Source organism: Chrysochloris asiatica, unplaced genomic scaffold (assembly GCF_000296735.1).
Source record: "Chrysochloris asiatica unplaced genomic scaffold, ChrAsi1.0 scaffold00090, whole genome shotgun sequence".
Classification (NCBI taxonomy): domain Eukaryota; kingdom Metazoa; phylum Chordata; class Mammalia; order Afrosoricida; family Chrysochloridae; genus Chrysochloris; species Chrysochloris asiatica.
Window position 1 is genome coordinate 9,670,599 of NW_006408608.1, and position 11,683 is coordinate 9,682,281.

Here is an 11,683-nt window from a genome sequence, read left to right on the forward strand (position 1 = left end):
AACAACAACAACAAGGGTTACCATGGGCTCCAGTTCAATGGTTAGTGTCCTTATAAAGTGAGGGACATTTGGACACAGATGAGAGAAGGCGGCCACATGAAGACACACAGATGGACACAGGGGAGAACGTCATACAACACAAAGGCAGAGACTGAAGCGATGTCTCCATAAGCCAAGCAATGCCAAGGGTTGAAGGCAACCACTAGAAGCTGAAAAAACAAGGAAGGAACCTCCTCTCGGGCATTCAGAAGGAACATAACCTGCCAATAGTTTCATTTGGGGCTTCTGGCTTCCAGAACTTGTTAGATGCCATAGAGTCAGCAGTGACTTATAGCGACCCTACACACAACAGCACAAAACACTGGCCGGTACTGTGCCAACCTCACAGTCATTGCTGCGTTTGAGCCCATGGCTGCGGCCACTGTGCCAGTCTATCTAGTTGGGGACCTCCCTGTTTTTCTCCGACCCTCCACTTTACCAAACATGACATCCTTCTCCAGGGACTCTTCTATCTGAAGTATGAGAGACTAAGCCTGGCTGTCCTGGCTTCCATGGAGCATTCTGGCTGTACTTTATCCAACACAGATTGGTTTGTTCTTTTGGCAGTCCATGGTACCTTTAATATTCTCCTCCAACACCATAACTCAAATGCATCAATTCTTCTATGGTCTTCCTTAATCCCTGTGCAACTTTCACATGCATATGAGGTGACTGAAAATGCAGTGGCTTGTGTGAGGTGCACCTTCGTTCTCAAACTGACACCCCAAACTAGGAGAATAAATTTCTCCTAGTTTTTGTTTTAAGCCACCCAGTTCATAATACTTCATTATGGCAGTATAGAGACAGAGAGAGCAGATGTGTAACCTTGGGCAAGTTCCCATCTCTCTGAGATTCAATGTCCTCCTTATAAAACGGGGATAACTGTCCCCACTTCTCAGGGCTGCTGGACTGGTTACAGAACATCAGGTATATGATGTCCTTACCAGGCTGTTTTGGCACATGCTAAGAGCTCCCCAAGTATCAGCTGTTACTGGTATAGATCAGTGAGAGCTAAACATCTTGCCCAGGCATTCAAAGACCCCCACCCTCACCCCAAGTATTATGTGATTTACCAGTCTCCTCCTCCAGGCCCACCTCCAGCTCAGGATAACACCTTGCTGGGCTCCTCCCCTCCCTCCTAACAAGGCTCCTTCTCAGCTCTTACCCAATCCTTCCCTCAGATCCCAGTTAGGGATGGTTAACACCCACTCTGCCCCTCTCCCTGCCGTCCACCCCTCCCCTCCCCCAGCCCCCACTTCTATGAAGCTTTCTTAAGTTTCTCCAGCTCTCTCTGGTCTCCAAGAGCCTGAGGCAGATCCCCACTTTGCAGCACACATATTTAACTGCTTGAGTCTTAGTTCCTAGAGAGTCCAGGACTGATGATTGGTGGGTAAGAGACCCAAGCATCCATCAGACCTTAGGGCATGCAGGTTAAAGCCCACCCACAGTCCCACTCCAGGAAGTCAGGAGCCTGAACTCAGAGCACAAAGAGGTCCATGGGTGGAGCCTGCAGAGTGGAGGAGGGAGCTCCAGAGAGCATTCTCCTAGAGCAGGGGGCTGGAGCCAAGAAGCCCATAGGGGGATTGGCTGAAATCAGATAGTCGCCACAGCCTGGGGTGGGCCCAGGGGTCTTGGGGAAGAGAGAAGAGAGGTGTCCTCCCCCAGGGGAAGTCACAGGCAGGCGTGGAGAGGAGTTCACCATCTGACCCAGGTCTGGAAAGAAGGGTTGCTGTTCATGCTAGAGAAAGGGCTCCCCCAACTCCTGCCTGGGATGGCTCGGCCCAGGTGTGGAGGGGCGGAGCCACCAGCTTTGTCAGTTCTGAGGCCCTCTGGCCAACAGGGCTGCTGGGGACAGGAAGGGTGTCATATTTCATGGGTGGAATGTGCCAGAGTAGGGATTCCCAAAAGAGCTCCTGAAGTCAGGATGGTGGGGTGGGGGATGGAGTGTCTCCAGGGTCCGTTCTCAAGTTCCTGCTTCCAAATCATAGGCGCAATAATGGCTTGATTGAGAATTTTCTCTATGCCACACACTGTTATTCTAAGCACTTTATATATGCTAACTCCGCACTGAAGAAAAGTAAAACAAGTCCACAAGTGACAAAGTACCACTGGAAGTATGCTGTCTGTTGTTAAGTGCCATCGAGTCTGTTTCAACTCAGAGTGTGAGAAATTCTCAAGATAGGCCATCTTCAGGAATAAAGGGCCCACAGGAGATTGCTAAACCAGACACAGGTTGTTGATTCACACCCAGGGATTTGTTATTGTTGTTGTTAAGTGCCACTGAGTTGATTCTGACCCACAGCAACCTTATGTAGGGATTCCAAGGAGCAAGCTGGTGAGCTTGAACCACTGACCTTGACCTTGCAGTTCAAAAGGCTTTGTAAGCAGGATGAATTACGGAAGGGGGGAGGGAATCTGTACTAGGACTAAGAACCTTAAATAAGACTAGTCATTAAAACCATGGGCGCCATTGGGCTAGATGGTAGAACTGGTGGTGTTGGTGGTTATGTGTCGTGGAATCGGTTCCGACTCATAGCAAGTCTGTACAGGGTTTCCAAGGTCGTAAATCTTTACGGGAGCAGAAAGCCTCATCTTTCTCCAGCGGAACAGCTGGTAGTTTTGAACTGCTGACCTTAAGGTTCGCAGCCCGATTCGTACCACTACACTACCTTGGCTTTTTCGAGACAAGGGAATAAAACTGTTTGCAGGCTGGCCATGCAGTGTGTCTGCTTGTATCTACTGGGTTGGGTGACCGATTTTGCAAAATCGAATAAAGAAAACCTCACTCTTGCTAAAATGAGTACAGATTGGATTTCTTGAGTGAATTGTTGGTATTGACTATGTTTCTTACAATAGTGACCCAGTATAGGGTTTCCAAGGAGTGGCTGTGAGTTTGAGCCACTGACCTTGTGGTTCAAACTGACCTTGCAGTCCAGTGTTTTATCCCACAGCGCCACACCAGGACTCCTTGAGTATATCCCACCTGAATTTAAAGACCACCCTAACAAAAGAATCGTTTCATTGAACATTCACGGCCAAAGACCAGAGAATTACGGGATGACATCAAGGCCATCATACATGAAGAAACCAAAAGTCATTAAAAACGTAAAAAAGACCAAAATGGATGTAAGAGGAGACTCTGAAACTTGCTCTGCAATATAGAATTGTTGTTAAGTGCCAATGAGTCCATTTCGACCCATAGCGACCCTGTATAGGGTTTCCAAGGAGCAACTGGTGAGCTTGAACCACCAACCTAGCAGTTCAAACGACTTTGCAGTCTGAGGCATTAGCCCACAGCGCCTCACCAGGATTCCAAACATAGAATAACCAAAGGTAAATGAAGAAATTATGAAGTAAAAGAGCTGAATAGATGATTTCACAAAGCAGCTTAAGAAGACAAAGCCAACTATTATAATGATATGTGCAAAGATCTGGAGGTAGAAAACAAGAAGGGTAAAACATGCCCAGATGTGTCAAACTGAAAGAAAAAATTCAAACCTTGACTTACAATACTGAAGGACTGAATGACACAGGAAACATTAGACGATGGAAGGAATACACAGAGTTACTGTACCAAAAAGAATTGGCCAACATTCAACCATTTCAGGAGATAGCATATGATCAAGAACTGATGCCACTGATGTCCAAGCTACACTAAAGTGAAAAGCAAGACTCCAGGAATTGATGGAATGCCATTAAGATGATTCAAGACAAGGATGCGATGTTAGAAGCTCTTACTCACCTATGCTTTAAGGAATTTGGAAGACAGCTTCCAGGTCAACCAATAAGCGATCCATATTTGTGCCCACTCCAAAGAAAAATAATCTTGAATATTATTAATATCGTCAGAAAATAAAGTTTTGCTGAAGATAGTTCAGCAAAGGAAAAAGGTCTTGTTGCACCGTCAAGTCGGTTCCAACTCAGAGAGTCACTAAGTGTCGGAATCGACTCGATCGCACTTAACAGCAACAACAGACCTATTGTTGTTGTAAAGTGCCGATGAGTTTGTTCCGACCCTAACATCAGCCAACACTTCCACACAAACCACCTCAGTACACCAGCCAAGTGCTTCTTGCCCCACCCTGTACCCTACACCCTTGTTCTATCTACAAAACTTGCCCTTCCCTCTAAAGAAGCACCCAATCCGCCTCCCTCCAGGAAGCCTTCCTTAATCACATCTTCTCAGGTCTCAGGTGCAGTATTTTATGTGTGCTATCATGGTTGCCCTAAGGAGCTCTGGTAGCGTAGTGGTTACGAATCGGGCTGCGAACTTTAAGGTCAGCGGTTCGAAACTACCAGCTGCTCCGCGGGAGAAAGATGAGGCTTTCTACTCCCGTAAAGATTTACACCCTCGGAAACCCTGTACAGGGTCGCTATGGGTCGGAACCGACTCGACAGCACTTAACAACAACAACAACATCATGGTTGCCCTGGTAGCGTAGTGGCTACGAATCGGGCTGCGAACCTTAAGGTCAGCGGTTAGAAACTACCAGCCGCTCCGCAGGAGAAAGATGAGGCTTTCTACTCCCGTAAAGATTTACACCCTCGGAAACCCTGTACAGGGTCGCTATGGGTCGGAACAGACTCGACAGCACTTAACAACAACAACAACATCATGGTTGCCCTGGTAGCGTAGTGGCTACGAATCGGGCTGCGAACCTTAAGGTCAGCGGTTAGAAACTACCAGCCGCTCCGCAGGAGAAAGATGAGGCTTTCTACTCCCGTAAAGATTTACACCCTCGGAAACCCTGTACAGGGTCGCTATGGGTCGGAACCGACTCGACAGCACTTAACAACAACAACAACATCATGGTTGCCCAGCGCTTGATGCACCAGTGCAAACCTGCTCCTTTTCTCTGTGTCAGACCAGAGCTATGCCATTGGTTCTATATTTCCATTGATTCCTGTGGCTGGGGCTGAGCCTGGGTAAGGCATGTCTGACCTTAAGGCGCAACTTGGAAAGATAACTCTAGTAAGAGCTACCATTTGTTGAGCCATCACTAAACACCATGCACTATAGGAAGCATGTCATATCAATTGCCCAGTGTAACTCTCAAAGCAACCCTGTGAGGTAGGTGGCATTTTAACTACAAGTGACAAACCCAGCACTGATGGCTCAGTGGTACAATTCTTACCTTTCATGCAGGAGACCTGGGTTCAATTCCCAGTCCATGGACCTTATGTGTAATCACCATTATCTGTCAGTGAAGACTTGTGTGTTGCTATGATGCTAAACAGATTTCAGAAGAGTTTTCAGACCAACTAGGAAGAAAGACTTGGTAATCTGCCTCCAAAAAAATCTGCCATTGAAAACTCTATGTATTAGTCAGGGACAATCGAAACAGAGGGGCTGAGTAACCTGCCTGAGGGCACAGAACCTCTGAATAAGAGACTGAGCACTGAGTGGCTTTTCAAATGTCCATGCTGTTAAAGCCATCATTTCACTGCCCAAGAGAGTCCGACATCCCGAATGCCAGACACTCCCAGCTGCAGACAGAATCTAGCATTTCCAGACATTCCCGGTGGGGGCACTCAGCTCCCATCACATGGTGAGTCTCCTCCCAACTCAATGCCAGACCCTGCTAGAGCTCCGGGTAATCCATATGGCCTCAATGTGGAGGACGTCCAAGAACCAGGGCCCTGCCCAGCTGCCTTCTGTCTGATCCACGCAGCCTGCCTTGGGCTAAGGCCAGGGCCCCGACAGGCCTACTGCCCAAAGTCCAATGCTTTCCCTAGAAGGCATAGAACCACATTCCAGGCTCAACACGAGAGGCAACAGAATAGTCTGGGAAAGAGATTGCAGGGCCTGTTAGTCTCTCTGTGTCTCAGTTTTTCCTCCTGTAATATGGGAAGAATGCAGCTACTCATTTATCCTTCTCCAGAAGAGTCTGGGGAGCTAATCCACAGGGCCTGTGAGCTAATCCACAGGGCCTGACTGTGGACTGTGTGGGTTCTTATTCCAGGTAACTCCACACTCAATGGGAGCTATGCCCGGGAGTGCTGCCTTGGGATCAGGGATGGAGAGCAAGGCTGATGTGGAAAGGACATTCGAGGGTCTGGAGGAGGAGCAGCTCCTGGGAGAAGGGGATCCCTGAAGAAAAAGCAGGACTATGAAAGGACTTCTGGGGTCCTGAGGAAAAGGCTGACAACTCAAGTGTGACTCAGCAATCCTCATTCTCCTCCTCATTCTACTTCCCCCCCCCAGCCCTCCAAGAAGCCGTCCCAGCCCATGCAGGGCAGTGATGGTCCCGGGCACTGTGGAGACACACCAGTCTGCTGAAGACGTGGGACTAAAGTCTTTCCCCTTCCTGCCTCTTCCGTGGATTTGAATGGAAGCCATAAATGGGATCTAGCAGAACAGCAGGGGATGGGGGTTTCCAGGGTCCAGGAGCCAACCTTGACCTCCCAGGATCTGGTTCCTCTAGGGTCTGGCCCCCACTCAATCCTTTGGCCTCGGGTCTCCTCCAACATCCCCAACCCTTCCTCTCCCCGCTCCAGGGTCTGCTTGACTCCTGGGATAGTCTCATTCCCTGCTGTGGAATAGCAGGACCAGGATCCCAACCCAAGCCTGGCTGACATCCTGGGTCTCTAAAGTGGGCGGTTAACAGACCACAGCTGGCCAAACCGAGGCCTGAAGGAAAGACTGAGTCCAGGGAAAGTAGAGGATCAGCCAGAGCTGCAAAGCAGAGCCCCAAGCCTCCTGACCCTCTTGTTCCCCTCAGACGTCTGGACATCCTCTAGATGTTACTTTCTGGACAACAATTTTCTGTCTAGGAAATACCCAGGGACAAGGGCAAAGTCTACTCCCTCAGACACTGGCCTCCATCACACTGGAAATCCACAGAGGGAAGAAACCCCACATCTTCCCTCAGACAGGGATCTCCCTAAGAGAGAAAACGAAATTCTAAATCCATTATCCATGTCCACAAGTGTTCACTCAAGAGGGTATACTAGCTGCCAAGAGTTCTTTCCCAACCCCCAGCTCCCCAAGACTCCATAATAAACTCCCTTCCCCACTATGGTCTCATTGTGCCCAGAGGGACAGACAGGACACATCTGTGGGCCTGCCCCATCCCAGCACCTAGTGCTGCTCAGGGATTCCAGAGTAGCCAGGGGAGAGAGGAGCTGGCCTCTCTGGATGTACAAACTGCAGGAAAAGTGACCACCTCACTCTGTCCTTCTGTCCAAGTAGCTGAGGGTCCCACTCCAGCTGGGTCCTGGGAAGCTGGGCGGCCCCTAGGCCCCTAGTAGTGTTTCTAAGGCCCAGCCTCCCCCACGTGGGAAGTGGGGCCAGCAAGAATGAGGAGCCAGGTCTGAGTCCATCAACTCTTTTCCAACCAGCAGTGGCAACCTGAGACCAGAAGCTCAGGCTCTTAGGGCTTCAGTTTCTCCATCTACCAAATGGGGCTAACAATTCCTTCCTTATCAAGAGAGTTTCAGTGGGACAAGGGAAGCAAAAGGCCTTCACTGGAGAGTGATTGGATAGCCCTGCCTAGGGACCTGCTGCCTGTTGTCCATCACTAAGAGCTCAGCACTTTCTCAGATGATCTTAGTGGGCCCCTGAATCCTGCCCTCACCCTCAGCAGCAACCTAGGTGGTCCTGTATCACATGCACCTAAAGCTCTCTTGTTGACTGCTTCCTCCCTGCCTCACCTCTCTGTGCTTCAGTGTGGGACAGACCTCATTTCTCTTCTGGGCAGGATGGCGTCCATGCCTGCCTCACCTCTCTGCGCTTCAGTGTGGACAGACCTCATTTCTCTTGTGGGCAGGATGGCGTCCATGATAGCGGAAGCATAGGAAAGAGAGTCAGGGAGGAAGGAGGAGACGACTGCAGTACTCCTGGCTTCCAGCCAGTGAGTGGACCAGCCCTGACAGACCTCATTTCTCTTCTGGGCAGTGTGGACAGACCTCATTTCTCTTCTGGGCAGGATGGCGTCCATGATAGCGGAAGCATAGGAAAGAGAGTCAGGGAGGAAGCAGGAGACGACTGCAGTACTCCTGGCTTCTAGCCAGTGAGTGGACCAGCCCTGAATTCTCCCACCTGGCACAACCCAGGAGAGAAAATGCCCTTTGCTGAGAGCCTTTCCAGGCCAAGCACCAGGCTGACCCCTCGCCAACAGACCCCACCCCATAGAATCCTTGTAACAGCACCAGGAGTGAGGTCTCACCCACCCTCACCCTGCCACCCCCATGTGCAGGCCAGACCATCAAACCCAGTGGGAACTAATCACCTTCTGGCTTTGCCACAAGAAGAGCCATATGGGTCCCATCCCTTCTCTTTGCCCATCAGGGCTCCCAGGTTCTCCAGGTCAGGAGGAGGGAGGGGGAGCACCCAGGAGAAGGAACCACCAAGGAAAGTTTGTTCAATTGTGAGTCTGTGTCCTCTTTGGGGCTCTCAGGAACTTGTCAGGAGAGTGGGGTCCACTTTGAGATCCACTCTGCTTGGGGAAATAGAATGCTAGACAAGTCTCAGCCTCCACCCAACCACTCCACGACGGGCTTCACCTCTCTGGGCCTCAGTTTTCTCATGCACAATACCCATCTGGTGGGGAGCTCAGCAGACCACTGAGGCAAACTGCCTCCAGGAACACAGGCCCCGACCCCTCCACCTCAGGCCCACCCCGCACCCTGACCAGCCCCGACCCCTATGGTCAGGCCCATTGGATCTGAAACCAAACACACACGTGGGTTCCAAGGTCCACAAGCTGTGTGACCTTCGGCAAATGATTCAACTCTGAAGCCTCAGTTTACCCAGCTGGAAACTGGGGTGATAGAAGGATTCTAATATTGGTAGGTAGAATGCCAGTGTGCTGTGCTTAGCAAAGCCTGGTCCACAGTGAGCCCTCCATAAATTGTAGTCATTGCCAGTAGTAATTAATAGTAGTAATATGACTATGTGGGATAAGCATTGGACTTTTACCACAAGGCCAGCACTTCAAACCCAAGAAAGAGTTCAAACCCACCAGTCCCTCCGAAAGGAGAAACATGACGCTGTCTGTTCATGTAAAGATTTAACAGTCTCGGAATGAGTCACTACGTGTCATAATTTACTCCATGGCAGCCAGTTTGGTTTGGTTGGTTTGGATACTGATGAGCCCGGTGGCACAGGAGTAGAAGCGTTAGGCAGCTAACCGCAAGGTGAGCGGTTCAAACGCACCAGCCACTCTCTACAGGAGAAAGATGAAGCTGTCTGCTCTGCTCCCGTCAGTATTTACAGTCTCAGAATCCCAAAAGAGCGGTTCTACTTTCTTACTCTTTGCTACAGGCTCACTAGGTGTCGGAATCTCGACTCGATGACAGTGGGGTAGGCGCTGACTCTAACACTGGTCTTCACCCTCCCTTAAACGCTACACTAAGAAGGAACTGCAGTCCCGAGCGGGTAAGCGATTTGTCCGAATCACCACTAAGTAAGTGGTCAAGAGGCCGGAACACAGACTCCTTCCCGAACCCACGGTCTCCCTTACCGACCCCACCCCGACCCGCCCGAGCCCGGCCCGCGCCTCACCCTCCGGCTGGGCGTCACCCTTTGCTTCGATCAGGAGCAGGCAGCCCAGCGGGGCTAGGAGCAGCAGGGGCCGCATGGCGGGACCCAAGGGTGCTCTGCCGGCCGGCCTCCGTTAGCAGGGCTGGAGGGCTGGAAACTTCGCGACGCTACCCGCGGTCTTGCTGCCACGCACTGGGCCCGCCCCGGGGGCGGTGCCGCACCGCCCTCCCTGGCGTTCCCGCCCCCAGGGAATAGATTTACGTGCAGATATTCTCTCTCCAAGGCCTTTCAGCGTGAGGACAGCTGTCAGGGGCTAGTGTCTGAGCTTCCCTCCGTGCTGACTCCAACGTGGTTCGATGAGACACGGAGAAGGAGGAAGGGGGAGGCAACCACAATTTTTATAGGCCAGAGTCTGAGCCAAGACTTTACTGTGTCAATACCTGTGAGTCTGTTTTCTCACCTGTAAATTGGAAACATAAAAGCATTCAATCATAGGGTCATGCGCACTGAGAACTGCCCCCACCCCCAAGTCTCAGCTCTTTTATTTCATTTGGTGGTTTCCACAAACCCAAGGGTGGCCCTCATTGTTATGCCCTGTTTGACCAAGAAAGAAGCTGAAGCTCAGAGAATCTAAATCACTTGCCCCGAATCCCACAGCCGGTAGACAGAGTCTGGATTTGGACGCGGATAAATTTTAGCCACTGGATTAGAAAGTTCTTCCGATTCTGTAGCTCTCTTCTTTTGAAGCAGTTCACCTTATTTTTTACGTTTGATCCACAGAAAATTCCATGGAAGGCAGCTAAGGTTACAACATGCGTATTTTACAAAAGCAGCAAACCCAGAGGGTGGGAGTCCAGGCTTGCAGGGACAGGGGATGCTAGGAGGTGGACCTCCCACCTGGACTCTTCCATCCCTATTCACTCTCACTTGGACACCATACAGAGCAATGTCTCTCCTTTGCCAACCCTTAGCATTCTTGAAGCCTTCTTCAGGGCTGTATCTCCCCTAGAAGGACCTGGGAGTCCAGTCCAGAAGTGAGGGCGAGAACAAATGTGTTCAGAGGTACCCACACCCTTTGCCGTGACCCTGGCCACAAAAAAATGCAGAAATCTAAAGAGACTCTCTTCATTTGTCTTTGTGTCCCTGTGAGTCAAGCTCCTGAGGGCTCATTGTTGAATGAATGAGTGAAAGAATGAGTATTAGCTAATGTGCTTTAGGGCCTCTCACAGACAAGGTTTTCTCCACAGCTCAACAAAGAACTCAAGGAACCTAGACTAGGTAGGGATCCTGAAAGAAAGGCCTCCTTTCCTAGGCAGACACCTACCAGTGGGGCTGCAGAATTGGGTCAGTGGGTACAGCCCTGGGTAAGATTGGAGTGGGGCAGGGAGCTTGCCAGAAGAAGACACAAGCTAGGGAATGAGGAATGTCTTGGACGTCAGGGAACCAAATACAACAGAAAATATGTTTTGTTGTCGTTAGGTGCCATCGAGTCTATACCGACTCATAGCAATCCTATGCACAGCAGAACGAAACACTGCCCGATCCTGGGCCAACCTCACTATTGTTGTCACGCTTGAGTCCGTCGATGCTGCCACTTGGCCAGTCCATTTCATTGGGGGTCTTCCCCTTTTTCTCTGACCCTCCACCTTACCAAACATGATCTCCTTCTCCAGTGACTGGTCCCTCCTGACAATATGTCCAAAGTATGAGAGACGAAGTTTGGCCATCCTGGCCTCCAAGGAGCACTCTGGCTGACTTCTTCCAATATGGATCTATTGGTTCTTTGGCAGCCCATGGCACTTTCAATATTCTTCTCCAACACCATAAGTCAAATATATCAATTCTTCTATGGTCTTCCTTATTCACTGTCCAGCTTTCGCATGCATCTGAGGTTACTGAAAATACCATGGCTTGCTTCAGGCACATCTTAGTCCTCAAGCTGACATCTTTGCTCTTCAACACTTTAAAAATGTCTTGTGTAGCAGATTTGCCTAATGCAATATGTCGTTTGATTTCTTGACTGCTACTTCCATGAGTGTTGATAGTTGATCCAAGAAGAATGAAGTCCTTGACAACTTCAATCTTTTCTCCATTGATAAGAATGTTGATTATTGGTCCAGTGGTCAAGATTTTTGTTTTCTTTACATTGAAATGCAATCC

The 11,683-nt window shown here is 50.0% G+C and overlaps 1 protein-coding gene across 1 annotated transcript in view; it reads right to left on the minus strand.

Moving 5' to 3' along the window:
• Positions 1-9,630, minus strand: part of PLOD1 (procollagen-lysine, 2-oxoglutarate 5-dioxygenase 1) — a 34,837-nt gene extending 25,207 nt beyond the window's left edge. The window contains exon 1 of the mRNA XM_006866379.1: positions 9,545-9,630. Within this exon, the coding sequence (XP_006866441.1) occupies positions 9,545-9,620 (76 nt within the window). The 5' untranslated portion in view covers positions 9,621-9,630. The remainder of the gene's footprint in view (positions 1-9,544) is intronic.
• Between the last annotated feature and the right edge of the window lie 2,053 nt (positions 9,631-11,683).